Source organism: Sceloporus undulatus, chromosome 4 (genome assembly GCF_019175285.1).
Source record: "Sceloporus undulatus isolate JIND9_A2432 ecotype Alabama chromosome 4, SceUnd_v1.1, whole genome shotgun sequence".
NCBI classification, from domain to species: domain Eukaryota; kingdom Metazoa; phylum Chordata; class Lepidosauria; order Squamata; family Phrynosomatidae; genus Sceloporus; species Sceloporus undulatus.
The window spans coordinates 14125297-14140432 of NC_056525.1; the positions used below are offsets into that span (position 1 = coordinate 14125297).

General features: G+C 41.1%; 1 protein-coding gene across 14 annotated transcripts in view; it reads right to left on the minus strand.

Annotated features, from left to right (window-relative positions):
- The window catches only part of CDH4 (cadherin 4), a 1166202-nt gene that overhangs the window by 64775 nt on the left and 1086291 nt on the right, over window positions 1-15136 (minus strand). For all 14 annotated transcript variants that reach the window (XM_042462689.1, XM_042462688.1, XM_042462685.1 and 11 more), the window contains one exon: window positions 2915-3100. In XM_042462689.1, coding sequence (XP_042318623.1) covers window positions 2915-3100 — 186 coding nt within the window. The remainder of the gene's footprint in view (window positions 1-2914; window positions 3101-15136) is intronic.

A 15136-nucleotide genomic window follows, 5' to 3' on the forward strand; every position in this document is an offset into this window, starting at 1 on the left:
ATAATAAACTCATTGAGATTTTATAAATAAATAATTTATTGAGAACATGTCCCCTGTTATCTGCTGGTTATATTAGGTGGCTCTCACATTTTTCCTTCAAGAGGAAAGCCACTTCCAAAGAACATGAGCAGGCAGGGAGCTATTGTAATGTCTATTTGTGGGCATTTCACAAACTGCATCTACACTGTTGAAAAACACGCTGAATACTAATAATATAATAAATAAATTTTTTATTCTATACACCCTTCATATAATCAGGGCGGTGTACAACGTTATAAACATTCATACATAAAAACGTGCATCTATAATTAAATTAAACATAGGAATACAATAACATTAAAACAATCTAACCAGCTTGCCACGGCGGGCATGGGGGGGGGGGAAGAACAATTGGGGCATGTGTCGGGAAATGCGGACGAACAGGAAGGTTTTAAGCCCCTTTTTAAACTGGGCCAGCGAGGTGGCCGAGCGAGCTCAAAGGACAGAGAATTCCAGAGGGTCGGGGCCGAGATGGTGAAGGCTCTCCAGACGTGGAGGCAGCCTGGCCCTGGGACCCTCAATAACTGCTGCCCAGATGTTCGGAGGAGCGGGCAGATGTATGGGGAGAGGCGGTCCTCAAGGTATCCTGGGCCCAAGCCATTAGCTATAGGTAATAATCAGCACCTTGTATTGCGCCCGGAAGCGAAAGGCAGCCGTGCAGGTCTTTGAGCACTGGTGTATGTGGCTGGCTCGGATATGCCAGTAACCAGCCTGGCTGCCATATTTTGCACTAATTGTAGCTTCCAGGTATGGGTACAAGGGCTGCCCCATGTAGAGCGCATTGCAGAAGTCCAAACGAGAGGTTACCAGAGCGTGTACTACCGTTTCAAGTGCCTCCGGTCCAGGAAGGGACGCAGTTGGCGAATCAGTCGAAGCTGATAACTACCTTAAGTGCTGTAACTCCAACCTATAGGATCCTGGGATTTGTAGTTTTACAAGGCCTTTAGCCTTCCCTGCCAAAGAGTGCTGGTACCTCGCAAAACTACAGATCCAAGATTCTGTAAGATGGACTCAAAGCAGTGTTAAACTGCTTTATTCTATAGTACAGCTGCATCCACAGGTCTTTGGTTTGGATCCAGCACGGCTCTTCTTGTTCAGCTGTGAACAGTATGGAAATAAGACTTAAGAAGAGTTCTATCTGCTCTTGAACTGACTTCAAAAGGTTGAGGCCCTTGTACATCAGGACAGTTAATTTTATCTCATCTAAAACCATATGTAACAGAGTGATTCCCAGTTGACAGAAAACTCTGACAGGGACAATTGCTTCCCTCTCTGGAGATCTGGGCTATGGATCAAAGCCAACCATTTTTCATCAGTGGAGGCTACCTGATTTCACAGTGAGTTTTCCAAGAAATGACTGGGGTATCAGTAATTTCCTCATCAACATCCTGTACTTCTACATTCATTCCCAAAGTCAATGGTATTGCTGGGTATGCTGGGGCTTGGTCCCTGTGGATGCCAAAATCCATGGATGCTCAAGCCCAGAAATACAGTGGTGTAGTAAAGTGGTGTCACTTGTATTAATAGCAAAATAAGGTTTGCTTTTGGAATTTATACATTTTTTTAAAAAAAATCAAGGTGTGGAGGGTGGAATCCATGGATAAAGATAAACATTATTAATAATTAAGTTTTGTGTCATTTTAATTAGCACCTTCTTAAATAAAGAATCATTTTCTTAAGTCATCAATGGATTCTATGATTCTATGCTTCTGTCTCATCTTATATTGTAATAGAAATGTGATGTTAAACATAAAACTACTTCAGTGACTCTTGATTACATTGCCATCCTCAGTCTTACTACCTAAAGGATGACTTTTCAAGTCAGAATATACCGTGGATAATGAACGGAAGTGATTATTATAATCCTGGTAAGGCAGATGGAAATAGTACTTGCACATTTTGCAATTTCTAAATATTCTTCTGAGACACATCAAGACACACTACTGAGGGAAAAGGTTATGTGATTCCCCCCCCCTCTTCATTTTGGGGATTTTCTGACAGAAAATCCTTTGTAGCAAAAACTTGTGTCAGGAAAGTCCTAAAATTGTTCAGACAGCTGTCTTCTGCACAAAAGATACTCTTCGACATACAAAAATGTGGTGTTTTTTGTGCAACAGATTTTGGTTTGGGGGAAAAAAAATCCTGAAATGTGAAAAATATAATTGTAAATTGCAAGAAAGCTCTTGTAATCTCCCTTAGCAGAGACAAAACCTTTGAAATCCACCATTCTTGTTAATGAAAATAAAATAAAATAAGATTTACATCCTTATTGATGAGTCAGAATAGGTGAAATGGTAAAATGGTGTGACTCTGATGAGTGGAGTCTGGATCAAGTATTTTGAAACCCAGAAATGTTCCTATTCTAAAACAAAATGAGAGAGACACTCATTCAAGTGGAAGCATCCATATCACACATTGTACAGGTGCAGTTTTCAAAGAGAGAGGGAAAGAAAAAGAGAGAGAGGGAGAGAAGAAAAAAGGAGGATAAATGACTGATGCAGGTGTGATGTTACACCCAATGGTCTTGTTGTGTAGAAACAACACTCTTAGGTTACTACCAAACTGCAGAACTAATGCAGTTTAACACCACTTTAACTGCTATAGCTCAGTGCTGTAGAATCTAGGGATTTGTAGTTTGTTGTGGCACCAGAGCTGTCTGACAGAGAAGGCTAAATATCTCACAAAATGACAGATTCCATAATTCCATATTATTGAGCTATGGCAGTTAAAGTAGTGCCAAACTGCTTTACTTCTGCAGTGTAGATGTAGCCCTAAACTCAAGATCTTGAACGAGATTCCTCCAGACCCATCTCTCCCCAGAAGACACCTCTGGCAGTGCCCAAATGAAATGAACATTGGTAGGAGAAGTACATACCCTCACAACAGTTACCAAGCCTTCATTAGTAACAGGATCAGTTCTGATGGTGAAATGACCAGAAGGGTCTCCACTGATAATCCGGTAAACAGCATTCCAGTTGGGTGAATGAGGCTGGTCTCGGTCCATCACCGTCAAATTGGCAACTACTACTTCCACTCGGTTTTCTGGGACTTCACCAGAATACTGAAAATGGAAAACAAAACAGGCTTTAAATGTTGTCTTCACAGAATGAAGGGCCACCCCATCTGGAGAAAAAAATTGATTGTACACAATGTTCCAGTGATTTTAAGACAGTAACTTAAATACCAAATATCCATGACTGATGAAACCCCTCTCTGGAGAAGGAATTTTTTTGGGTTCATTTTAAAGTCACTTGTTTGGTCTTTCTGAGTTAACCCCTAAAATAATAATCCAAAATTCAAGAGTTTACTGGGCAATTATGTGCCTACCATCTGTCCTCCTAAAATCGGAGCATCAGGGAAAGGAGTTCATGTTCTTTCTGCCTTATTTAAAAGTCTAGATGAAAATTGTATGATTTCCCCCAAAAAAACTGCACTACCAATTTATGCAGTTAAAATTCATCATTATTATATTTATCTTACAGGAAGCAGAGCAATGGATGAGGCACCGTGGGCTTTTCCAGCCCTGTAAAGTAATCCAGTGGTGTTGTGTCCTTTTTGTTCAGATGTGTTGAAGTCGTCTATGCCAACAAAATGTTTTTGTACACAAAACATGAAGTTCTGCAAGAACATTTTTACAGCTTATTTAGCTGATTTTAAAACACTATCTAAAAACATGAAATGTGTATTCATGATGCACAACCATAAGCAAAGTGCTGTATGGACAACTATGCATGGACAACCTTGAACAGAAATATGTCAGATTCAAATATCCATCAGCTTCTGCAGGGAAACATACGATTGTAAGGCATCAACTGAATTCCAGCCACTGAGTGTTGTTTTCCAATTATCTGTAAGTAATTTAATTGTACAATGTGGAGAGGAACATGATTTGGAGTGACCCAGTATATAGTAGAGTGACATAGGTGAGGCCTCATTCAGACAGGTCAAAATAAAGCTGCTTCGGGTCACTTTGGAGGTATGCTGTTTAAATGATGCATGTACCCTAAGAGTCTGGAAGTCGCGCCACAGCCATGCTCCAATCCTAATGATTGGAGCGTGGCTTTGGCACAGCTTCCAGACTCTTCGAACACATGCATCATTTAAACAGCATAACACCAAAGTGATCCGAAGCAGCTTTATTTTGCCTTGTCTGTATGGGCCCTAAGATAGGATAGTTAAATATGTCCCTCCCCAGTTGTGCCTCTCCCTTTCACCTCCCCCAGTGTAGCTAAGAACATTAGTTCAAAAATTCCCATTGCTTCATGTGTCTCTTTCCAGAATTTAGAAATGTTACTTTTTGGATGAGAATTTAAAGACATAGCCATGTTAATCTGGAAAATCAGTATTCAAAGGGATTTTGCAGCACCTTTGGAACTAACTGAAAGATAAAAGTTGGTAGCATGAGCTTTCATAAACTTCAGCCTACTTCCTCAGATGCATTGGGCATGGGTTGTTGGCCACTGACTATGTTGGCTGGGGATTTGGGGAGAAAAGTAATAGCAATAGCAAGTACATTTCTGTACTGCTTACTGATGTACTAAGTGGTTTACAAAGTGTAATCTAATTGCCCCCCAACAAGCTGGGTACTCATTTTAGTGACCTATGGAAGGATGCCAGGCTGAGTCGACCCAGAGCCCCTGGCCGGTATTGAACTCACAATTTGTGGTTTGTGAGTGTGTGGCTGCAGTACAGGCATTTAACCACTGTGCCACCAGGACTCCAAAGTAATATCCCCAGGTTCTGTTTCTTGCTCCTACTCATATGCAATAGGGGTTTTGTTGACTCTCAGGAAAAATAAAGGGAGTGCCATGGATTATGTAAAGGGCATTTATTCCATATCTTCTTAGCCCTGTTCACAGTTGCACTGTTCCCCATAACTTAACCTCTGAAATAAAACTGGCTACTCCTAGCAATGACCTGTGTCAGCCTTGTCCTGTTTCATTTCCACATAAAAGGTTTCTTTTCACCAAAGAACTATGGTTTCGATTGCTCCTTCATCTCTTTGTGACTGTAATGTGAAGCACGTCTGAAGAGTTCACCCATGTCAACAAAATCAGAAAACTGGAGACAAGGGGTGGACCTCAAGGTTTACATAGACCAGCACATATTCTTCACTAGCAGGATATGGCTATTAATCTTACTGGCTTCATACTACCTCCAGATTAAATACTGCCATTGAAAAGCAGGCCCTGTGGAAGAGCAGCCTCTTCCTTTCCTGCTTAAATGTTAACCATAAGCACCTCTTTATTTTAAGGCATGATCAGGGTGATCCCACCAACCTCTTTGTCCAAAGACAGATTGCTTGTGAGGAATGACAGAGCGGTTTCTGGGGTCATATACTTACTTTCACCTTAAAAATGAAAAGAGAGAGGAAAGGAAGAATTTAGCAGTGCATTTAAGACTGCTGCCACACTGCAGAAATAAAGCAGTTGGAAACCACTTTAACTGCCATGGATCAATGCTATGGAATTCTGGGATTTTTTAACTAGTTACTTTTTAGGGAAGCAAGGGTTTGACAAAAGCACATTTCAAAGGTAACAATTAGGATCAAGACCACTCTATTAGTCCTAAGAGTAAAATTTTCTATATATATTTTTAAAAAAGTTTCTTAAAGAGCATCATAAGTCATTTTAATAGGAATTTCAAAAGGAATTTTAAAATGTTTTATGCCATTTCCTAATCAGTCCTAAATTGATTATCTTTTTCAATAACTAAAGGAAAGCAACAGAGCATCAAGTAATATAATGAAATGTTCTCTTCCAGTATTGCAATGACTAACAATAATGAGAAGAGGAGCAGAATCATGACTACACACACTATGTGACTGTTGATGGGTTTTGCCCATCAATGAAAAGGTGCGCTACAGTAATAGCAACAGCAATTGCAAGTACATTTCTATACCGCCTATCAGTGCACTTAAGCTCTCCCTAAGTGGTTTGATGCAAGGCTGAGTGGACCCTGGAGCCATGCCTGGGATCAAACTTACAACCTTGTGGCTGTGAATGGCTGCAGTACCAGCATTTAACCACTGCACCACCAGTGGGATGGAAGAGAGCAGCAAGACAAACACAATGTTGTGTGATAAATATTGGCCAAAGACATTTTTATCTTGGTAAATTTCCACTTTCATATATTTGGTGTCACAACAAACTACCATTCCTAGAATGCCATAGCATTGACCCATCACAGTTAAAGTGGTGTCAAACCAGCGTGGATGCAGTTTCGGTCTTCTCCATACACTCCTCTTACCATGCTTACCATACAACATGACCATTTATATAATGCCATAAGAACCCAAAGTGGTATAGAGGGCAAATGGTAAACGGTAATTTATCTGAAGAACAGGGAACATAAATTCAAGAATACAGAGAAGGTTGGGAAGTAAACTATTGGCATCAGTTTAGAATGAGTTGGATTTTAAATGGGGCAGGAGCCCATTTTGTAAACTGGCTGTTTAAACAAGGGAAAGTGAAAAGGATCTGATGATTCTCTAACTTAGTAGCATTTCTTCCTTGCTCTGTTTTGCCTGATTTCAAATGCTCGCTTCCGTAATTTCTATTTCTTTTAGTTTTCATCACCTGTCTTGCAGCTTGGAGCACCTTTTCTCTCCCTCTTTCCTCCCACTCAGCTCTCCTCTGTTGGGTCAAGAAAGGATCTGCCTGTGTAGTATAACTTCCCTCAACCTCCTACCCTCTAAATGCATCTCTAACATCCCCTTTCCCCAGCTGTGCTGGCCATGCTGGCTGGGGATAGTCATAGTCCAAAGCATCTGGAGGGCACTAGATTGAAGAAAGGTGATGTAGTGTGCATGAATGGCCAGAAACCATGCTGAAATAGATAATGACATGCCTCTCCAGGAAGGGATGGCAGGAGACATTTCACTGCCCATTCCTCCAAAAGGCAAAGTGAATGCTTGTCTGGTCAAGTTATTTTGGCACCTGAGGCAGAAAGCCTCCCCAAAGCTTCTTGACTTTTCTAAAAGTAAAAATACAGTCTTAGCAACTTAAATAACTAACAATGTGTTGCTCTTGTGCAATGACCAAAATCTGTTGTCTGGGGCAGTTCACCAAAATCTTGTTCATACTATGAACCCCACCATGGCCAAAATCCTGTTCATGTCATGCAGCTGTGTAAAATCCGTTACACCTGCAGTTGTCCTTTTTGGGCTCTTGGGCTATGGATGCGTTCAGTTCATGATTGGAAAAGCTCCCCCCCCCATGGGGAGTATAACTCACCAGTAAATACTTTACTTATGGTATTTATTTATTTACATAATAATAATAATAATAATAATAATAATAATAATAATAATAATAATAATGTGTTTATTTATATCCTGCTTTTCTGTTGCCAAACAATCAAAGTGGCTTACATCTAAAAATCAGTCCAATACACAGTACATTGTATATAGAGCCCTGGTGGTGCAGTGGTTAAATGCCTGTACTGCAGCCACTCACTCACAAACCATAAGATTGCGAGTTCAGTACCAGCAAAAGGCTCAAGCTTGACTCAGGCTTGCATCCTTCTGAGGTCACTAAAATGAGTAATTGGGGGCAATTAGCTTAGGGAGTGCGTAAGTGCACTGATAAGTGATATAGAAATGTACTTGCTATTCCTATTGCTATACAATATCCCCATATCCCCACCTAAAAAGAATTAAACATAGTACAATTAAAATTAGTCTATTAAAACAAATAATAAACACGGTAATCAAAATAGTAATCAAAATGGAGTGATCCACTATACATGATGGGAAGGGGATTCAGCCCTAAAGGGTCTCAGACCGGCTTACAGATAGTTATTCAGATGGTTCCCTGCCCTCAGGCTTACAATCTAAAAAGACATGATACAAAAGGAGAAGGGAATGGTGGTGGGGAAGGGGAGGCATGCAACACAATACAGGAGCTTATCACACAGGCCTTGGGGAACGGGCCCAGCATGGAAGGGAAGAGGGCGGGAAGGGAATGGAGCAGGGATATAATCCATTTGACTGCATGGGAGAATGCCACTGATGCCTCCGGAAGTTCCTGTTCTGTTTCCCATCCGTCCCACAGAAGCTGATTTTCAAGAACTGTTCTGAACAGTTCTTGAAAATTGGCCTCTGTGGGACGGATGGAGAATGGAATGGGACTTCTAGTGGCATCGGCAGCGTTCTTGTGGCATTCCCCCATGTGGTAAAATACACATCCCTGTTCTGTTCCCTTCGCACCCCCTTCTGTTCCATGCTGGGCCCATTGCCCAGGGCCCGTGCAATAAGCTCCACAGTTGGGACTATCCAACAAGGGTCCAGCATGAGATCCCCAGAGCTTGGAAAAGGTTGGAATTCCCCAGAATTCTCCAGCCAGCATTTCCAAAGGCAGAAACTGACTAGAGTGTTCTGGGAACTGTAGTTCAAAAATAACTTTGCCAAGCTCTGGAGATGCTCTTAAAATCCAATCTTTTCATTGGCACAAGCCCTGAGTCCCCAAGACCTGTTGTTATAAGGAGTGCAACCAAAGCTTATATAGCTGTATCTAGGGTAATGACATGTTCGACCTTTCTCTCTCATAGCTCTATCTCCTGTGTTGAAATGTTAGATTGTAAGCTCCTATGACAGGGAACTTTGTAAAGCACCCAGCTTGTTGATAGTGGGTGCATCTGCACTGTAGAAATAATGCATTTTGACACCACTTTCAGTGCTGTAGCTCCATCCTACATAATCCTGGGATTTGTAGTTTTACAAAGTCTTTATCTTTCTCTGCCAAAGAGTACTGATGCCTCACAAAATTACAAATCCCCAGATCCCATAGGATGGAGCTACAGCACTTAAAGTGGCATCAAAATGCATCATTTCTACAGTGTAGATACATGCAGTGACACAATAAATAATAAAGACAAACATTTATAAATTGTTTCTAAAACTCTTATAGCCCTTAAAGCTTTTCTGACTTGCTGGAAGTGTTTAATATGTTTTCATCTTGTTCAAATTATTTATTGATTTTAAAGTAGAATGGTTTAAAATTGTTTTATCTGTTTGCATCCCTGAGATCTTGTTATTTTAAAAAAGCAGGATAAAAACATTTAAACGAACAAATGTGATATGGAATATTCTACTGTTCCTTTCCACAGCTGTCAATACTGTGCTCAAATTTGAGACTGTAAGCTATTTAGGGCAGCGCCCTTTGTAAAGAACCAGGAATACTGATGGTGGCAAATAAATAATAAATAACAATAATTATAAAGAATAAATAATGTCAATATTCAGAAAATAACATCTATCTATCTATCTATCTATCTATCTATCTATCTATCTATCTATCTATCTATCTATCATCTATCTATCTAATGTCTCTATCTTTAAAGTTATGAGAGCCAGTGTGGCATAGTAGCTAACCATTTGACTACTACTCTGGAAATCAGGGTTTGATTCTCTGCCTGGTCTCTGCGTGACCTTGAGCAAATCATACTCTCTCAGCATTAGGGATGGCAATGGCAAACCTCCTCTGAACCAATCTTGCCAAGAAAACCCCATGAGAGGGTCTCCTTAGGTTTGCCATAAGTCAGAAGCAACAATCTAAAGTTTCTCATTCCACAGTTGATTCAGCCACCTATCAAAAGGAAAGAGAAGAGCCCTCAAAGCCTGCCTTAGCTTCTCACAAGAAAATGACTTTTATCTGCATTTAGAAGCCTATAAAGAGAAAGAAGCACTTTCATCAAGCAACTTGACTTCAGGGGCCTTGCACGCTGCACAGAAGCGCACAGAATCTGCCTCTGAGAACACAATAGCCTTTCATCTGTAACCCAGCACTCCTGTACGTTCAAGCCCCCGATACTATCATCTTGTTAGGAGGAAAAATTGTGAATTTATCCAAAATGGGATCTCATCCCAGTCTTAGTGATGGAGCTCCTGTGCCAATGACCTTTAACAACCCTTCCGCTCAACAATCAAAGATCTTTATCTTGCAATCCAGTTGAGGGCCGCGGAGTGGCAGAGAGATGCAAGATGGAAGGAAGGACATGTTCACATTCCAAACTGATTTTAAAAAAGCATGGGCTTCCATCTTTATAGCTCTCTTTCTCATCCAACTGACTTTTGTTTTTGAGCCTCAGGAATGGAGAATATGAAACAGGAGTTACTCCAGCTCTACTCGGGGGATATTTGATTGCTGAGTGTCTCTGTCTGGGAGCTCTGATGCCACAATAAACTACAAATCTCAGGATTCCATAAAACAGCAAGGCTGTTTCAGTGAAGATGATTTCAATGTATGAAATAACTCAGCAAAAAACAAGAAACTTAAATGGTCTCCTCACCACCACAATGGAAACAGTTTTTCTGATTCTAAGCAAAACTGTAGAATTTATGCAGCTTGACGCCACTTTAACTGCAATGGCTCAAGGCTATGAAATTCTGGGATTTAAAGTTTTGTGAGATATCTAGCCTTCTCTATCTGGGAGCTCTGGTGCTACAATAAACTGCATATCCCAGGATTCCATAGGATGGTTCTGGAAAACCCAGAGCAAAAGGTAAATATTTAATGCAAGACATGGGGTGGAAACTCTGATTTGGGTCCAGGCATTGTATAAACAGCCCAGACCCAATTTCTGGGTCTGGGTCTGTGTTAAGAGACAGCGTGGCGTAGTGGTTTGAGTGCTGAAGCTTGCCTTCTACACAAATTGGTAAGATGACACTTAGTAATTTGTATTTCATCTTCAGATACTCATGGGAAACATCTGAAGGCTTAACCTTTTGAGCGTATGACTCTGGAGACCAGGGTACAATTCTCCTCTCAGCCATAAAACCCACTGCTTGACCTTGAACAAGTCACATGCTCTCAGCCTCTGGGGAAGGCAATGGCAAAACCTCCTCTGAGCAAATCTTGCCAAGAAAACCCTGCGATAAGGTTGCCATAGATTGGAAATGACTTAGAAGGCACACAACACAGCGAATATAAACAGTAAGCAGTAAACCTGGGGGGAGGGAGTTTGAGTTTTATAAATAATATAGAAAAGCTGTTAAAGTACTATAATCCACTCTAATGGGCATGGCAACATCATGTAGAATTCTGGGATTTGTAGTTTACTGAGCCCCAAGGGCTCTCTAGCTGAGAATTCTAAATGCTCCTCTCTAAGCTTCAAATCGCAGGATACCATAGGATATGGAGTGTGATAAGCTCCTAAGCATTTATTTCCAAGAACTGTGCAGGTTGGCTTTCAACAACCAAGATTAATCTAGCATGCAGAAGGAGTTGGTAGGATTCGATTACTATCATTACAACATTATTTTCTCATGGAAACTCCAATCCTTCACTCCCCCCTGCCCCCTGATGTCATTTCACTGGCTTCTGTGTTATTCCAGTAACTAAACTGGGGATTTAGGCTACAAGAACAAAAGCCTGCAATAATATTCTGGTTTGCTCTCTTGTTTTTGAAGTATTGATTAAATTTCTAGTCTCTGTTGTGAACACCGTCTTCTTGTTTTGTTCCACAGCATTTCAAGCATGTTTGACTGCTCAAACCTTCACACTCTTAGATATTTGCAAAGGGACTTCCATGGTAGAAAGGAACAACAGAGACAACTTTCCACCTGTAAATGGGCTCATTAGTTAAGGCTAATTGTCTCATTTGAAAATAGTGTCTACAAAAAAGCCGAGATAATTTATAAGATATCTCACTCAGGTAACCAAACCGTTTAAAGGAATGTATTTAAATTAAAGAGACTACTGTAAATAGCTGGTTGGAAATTGTACAAGAGGTAATTCTAACTGTCTTCTACACCAGTCAATGGAATGACACTTAGTAATTTATATTTCATCTTCAGGTACTAATGAGAAACATCTGAAGGCTTAACTTTTTTATTATTGTGCCTGTACAAAAAGAAAATGCTCAGTTTTGGAACATTATTATTCTTCAAGAGAGATTTATGAAGCATTATATTAAAGAGTATTCATTATATGCCAGGTTAAGATTTTTCAATACTGATTTAACTGGTGACAGTTAATGTCTTTATTTTATTTATTTTTAAAAAAATTTAAAATGAAAAAAATATGTTATTTAATGTTTTCAGGAAATGCCCTAAATTTACATGTGTGTCTATTTCAATAAAACCAAATTCAAATAATAAGGGAAAGAAAGTCAATTTAAAAATACTGGATACAGCATACTTTCTCTCTCCACCCTTGTGGTGGTATGTATCAGGTTTCCAGATCTCAGTGTTGGGGAGGAATCTCAGGGAAAGAGAGTTGTCTTGAAAAGTGTGTGTAGAAGTATTTTCTTCTTTTGTTAGACTTGATACTTTTAATTTGAATGCCATTCTCTGTGCAGTTGTGGTTGATGCTCAGTGTTTCATGTTCAATGGCATAACCAGGGGCTGCCCCTTGTAATGTCACCAAGGACAATCTCCTATGACATTGCATAGCTTTGTCCCCAAATTTGACTCTTTAACCCCAGGGCCTGAAATAGCCTTGGCTTAGCAACCTTGCAGGGTTGTCCACATGGGCTAAACAAAACAACATCCCCCTCTCCTCCAAGCAAGCAGTCTGGAGGATGCAGGGCCCAGGGTCTGGAGCAGGGTATACCCCCTTAACAATGGTTTAAAATAAATCACATTTTGCTCAGGATCTTCCTGGAAGATCCAAGCCCTTTACTGCAATGCTGGTGGCTATTTACAATGCATTCCTCTGTGCTTGCTGCCAGTGCAATTTGGATGAGTTGCTTATTTTGAAGTCATAATGAGAAGTCCAGGCATAGAATCAATGCTGAGTGCCTCTGGGCTGCTTCTGGGGCATTCTGGAACCAAGAATTAATGCTGATCCAGCCTAGGAGTGTAAGCCACTATCATGTTCTCTTCCAGTGTCTCCTCCTCCTTTGTATGTTGGTATTAGGGGCATAATACACAATCTCCCTTTTGGGCAGCTGGGGAATTGTGGACACTACTAACTAGTGGTTTCACTAAAGGGGTGTGGAGGATGTGGCCCACACTGGGGGCCATCTCAGAAGAGGGGTGACACCCATCAGGCCTGCTTCCCACTGGGGCTGATAAGGGGTGAACATGCTTCTCCCGGCTTCCTTCCTCCTTTTGGCTTTTTGGCCGCTTTGGCCACTTCCACCATCTCAGCAGTTCCCTTTGCACTGGATGACACCGGGGGAGGGATGACACTGCTACTACTACAACATTCTCAGGCAGGCAGTGAGTGAGAATGGGAATGCTGCCACTTCCATACCACCCTTCAGCTTCTTCCCCCATGGGTACGGGTCAGTAATGACATTGCAGAGATTATTGCACTTCATTCCCCCCCCCCCCCCCGATCCAGACATGGGCTGGGAACAGGCTTGAATGGGTGTAAACAGCACAGCAAAATACCACCGATGCCATTGGGAGACTAAAAGCCATCCCCCAGCTGCACTTAGCCTGCCTATTTTGAAGTACGGAAGTTTTCTGTACTTCAAAATCGGTAGCCTAAGCACAACTGTGGGATGGCTTATAGTCTCCTGGTGGCATTGGTGGAATTTTGCTGTGCGATAACACCCATTTTCACCTGTTCAAGCCCATTCCCAGCCCGTGCCAGGATTAGGTGAAAAATGAAGTACGACACCTTTATCTTCTTCTTGTGTGTGTGTGTATGTGGGTGGCTGGGTGGCTGAGTGGGTCTACTGTCAGTGTGGTGCAATGTGATTATATGTACTGGGTCACTTTTGTACTACCTAATTTCATAGAGTAGAGGCCTTAGACTGAATGTAGGACATGCCTCCTGCTAGCAGAAGGAATCTCTTCATGGACACTCCATGTGATCTTCCTCCTGCCCGCAGCTCACTCCATTCAAGTTTTCCTGAACCTTTGTAAGGAAAGAGTGGGATAGGAGATCTGCTCAGGGAAAGGGAATGTGTGGCGGCATGCATCCGTTGTCCCGTACGCCTGGGTTTTAATTTCGATTCAGTATCAAGTTTTTAGTCCTTACTTGCAGATATAGCAATCCCAGGCTGTTAACTGTGACTATGTATGTATGCATATATGTATGTGTGTGTATAATCTCAAACCAACAGTGTTTCTCTCAAGTTTGTCATGGATCCAAGAAAAATGCAGTTAATCACTGAAGATTACAAACAGAACTTAAAAATATATATCATGAGCAAAATGTTTTAGTTTGCACCTTTTTTAGTTGGCAAAGATGAAACTGAACTGTGTGTATGATGCAGCTCAGTTTCATCTTTGGCAACTGAAGAAAGCAGAAGATGAAATATTTTGCTCTTGAAATGTATTTTTAAGTTTTGTTTGCTAATCGTTTTAATAGCTATCTGTCTCTGTCTCTGTCTTGATCTCTGTAAGCACCAGCATGGTGCAGTGCAATGGCTCTCAAATGGCAAGGTATGAGACCCAGGTGGGAAGCGACATTTGGAGGGCCTGGTCCCTCCTGTTTTGTCTCCTCTGGTTATGGATGTTATGGTTCTCTAGGTTATAGATCTGTAACTGTAATACAGAAGGCCATCATCATCATCTTCATCCCACCATACATAATGGGATTTTTGGACAACATGCAAGTAAGATGAATTCAGTAATATAAAACTGCTTAAAGTTTAAAAAACAATCAGAATAATTTAACAGATTAAAAGTGTTTTTAAACAATTTAACAAGCTAAGCAATTTAATGAACTTGCACAACCTGGCCTAGCACGCCATTTTTGCACAAATTCTGAGAAAGTGCAACCACCAGCATAATAGCATGGACACCCATTGTGAGAGCCAGTATGGCATAGTAGTTTGAACAGTAGTTTGAACCCTGGAGAACACGGTTCAATTTCCAGCTGGGCCATGAAACTCACTGAGTGACACTGGGCAAATTACATGCTCTCAGCCCTAGGCGAAGGCAATGGAAAACCTCCTCTGGACAACTCTTGCCAGGAAAATCCCATGATAGGTTTGCCTTAGGGCTGCTGTAAGTTGGAAACTACTTGAAGGCACACAGCAGCAGCAGCAACAACAAAGCCACAATAGGATTATGGTCTGCACATCAATCCTCTCAAGACAGAACTGACTGTAAACCTTTTTCAATCAACCACAATGAAAAACCACAATGTTGTGGGGGGAAAATGATAATTTGAAATGTTCCCCAGAGGCTTTGGCT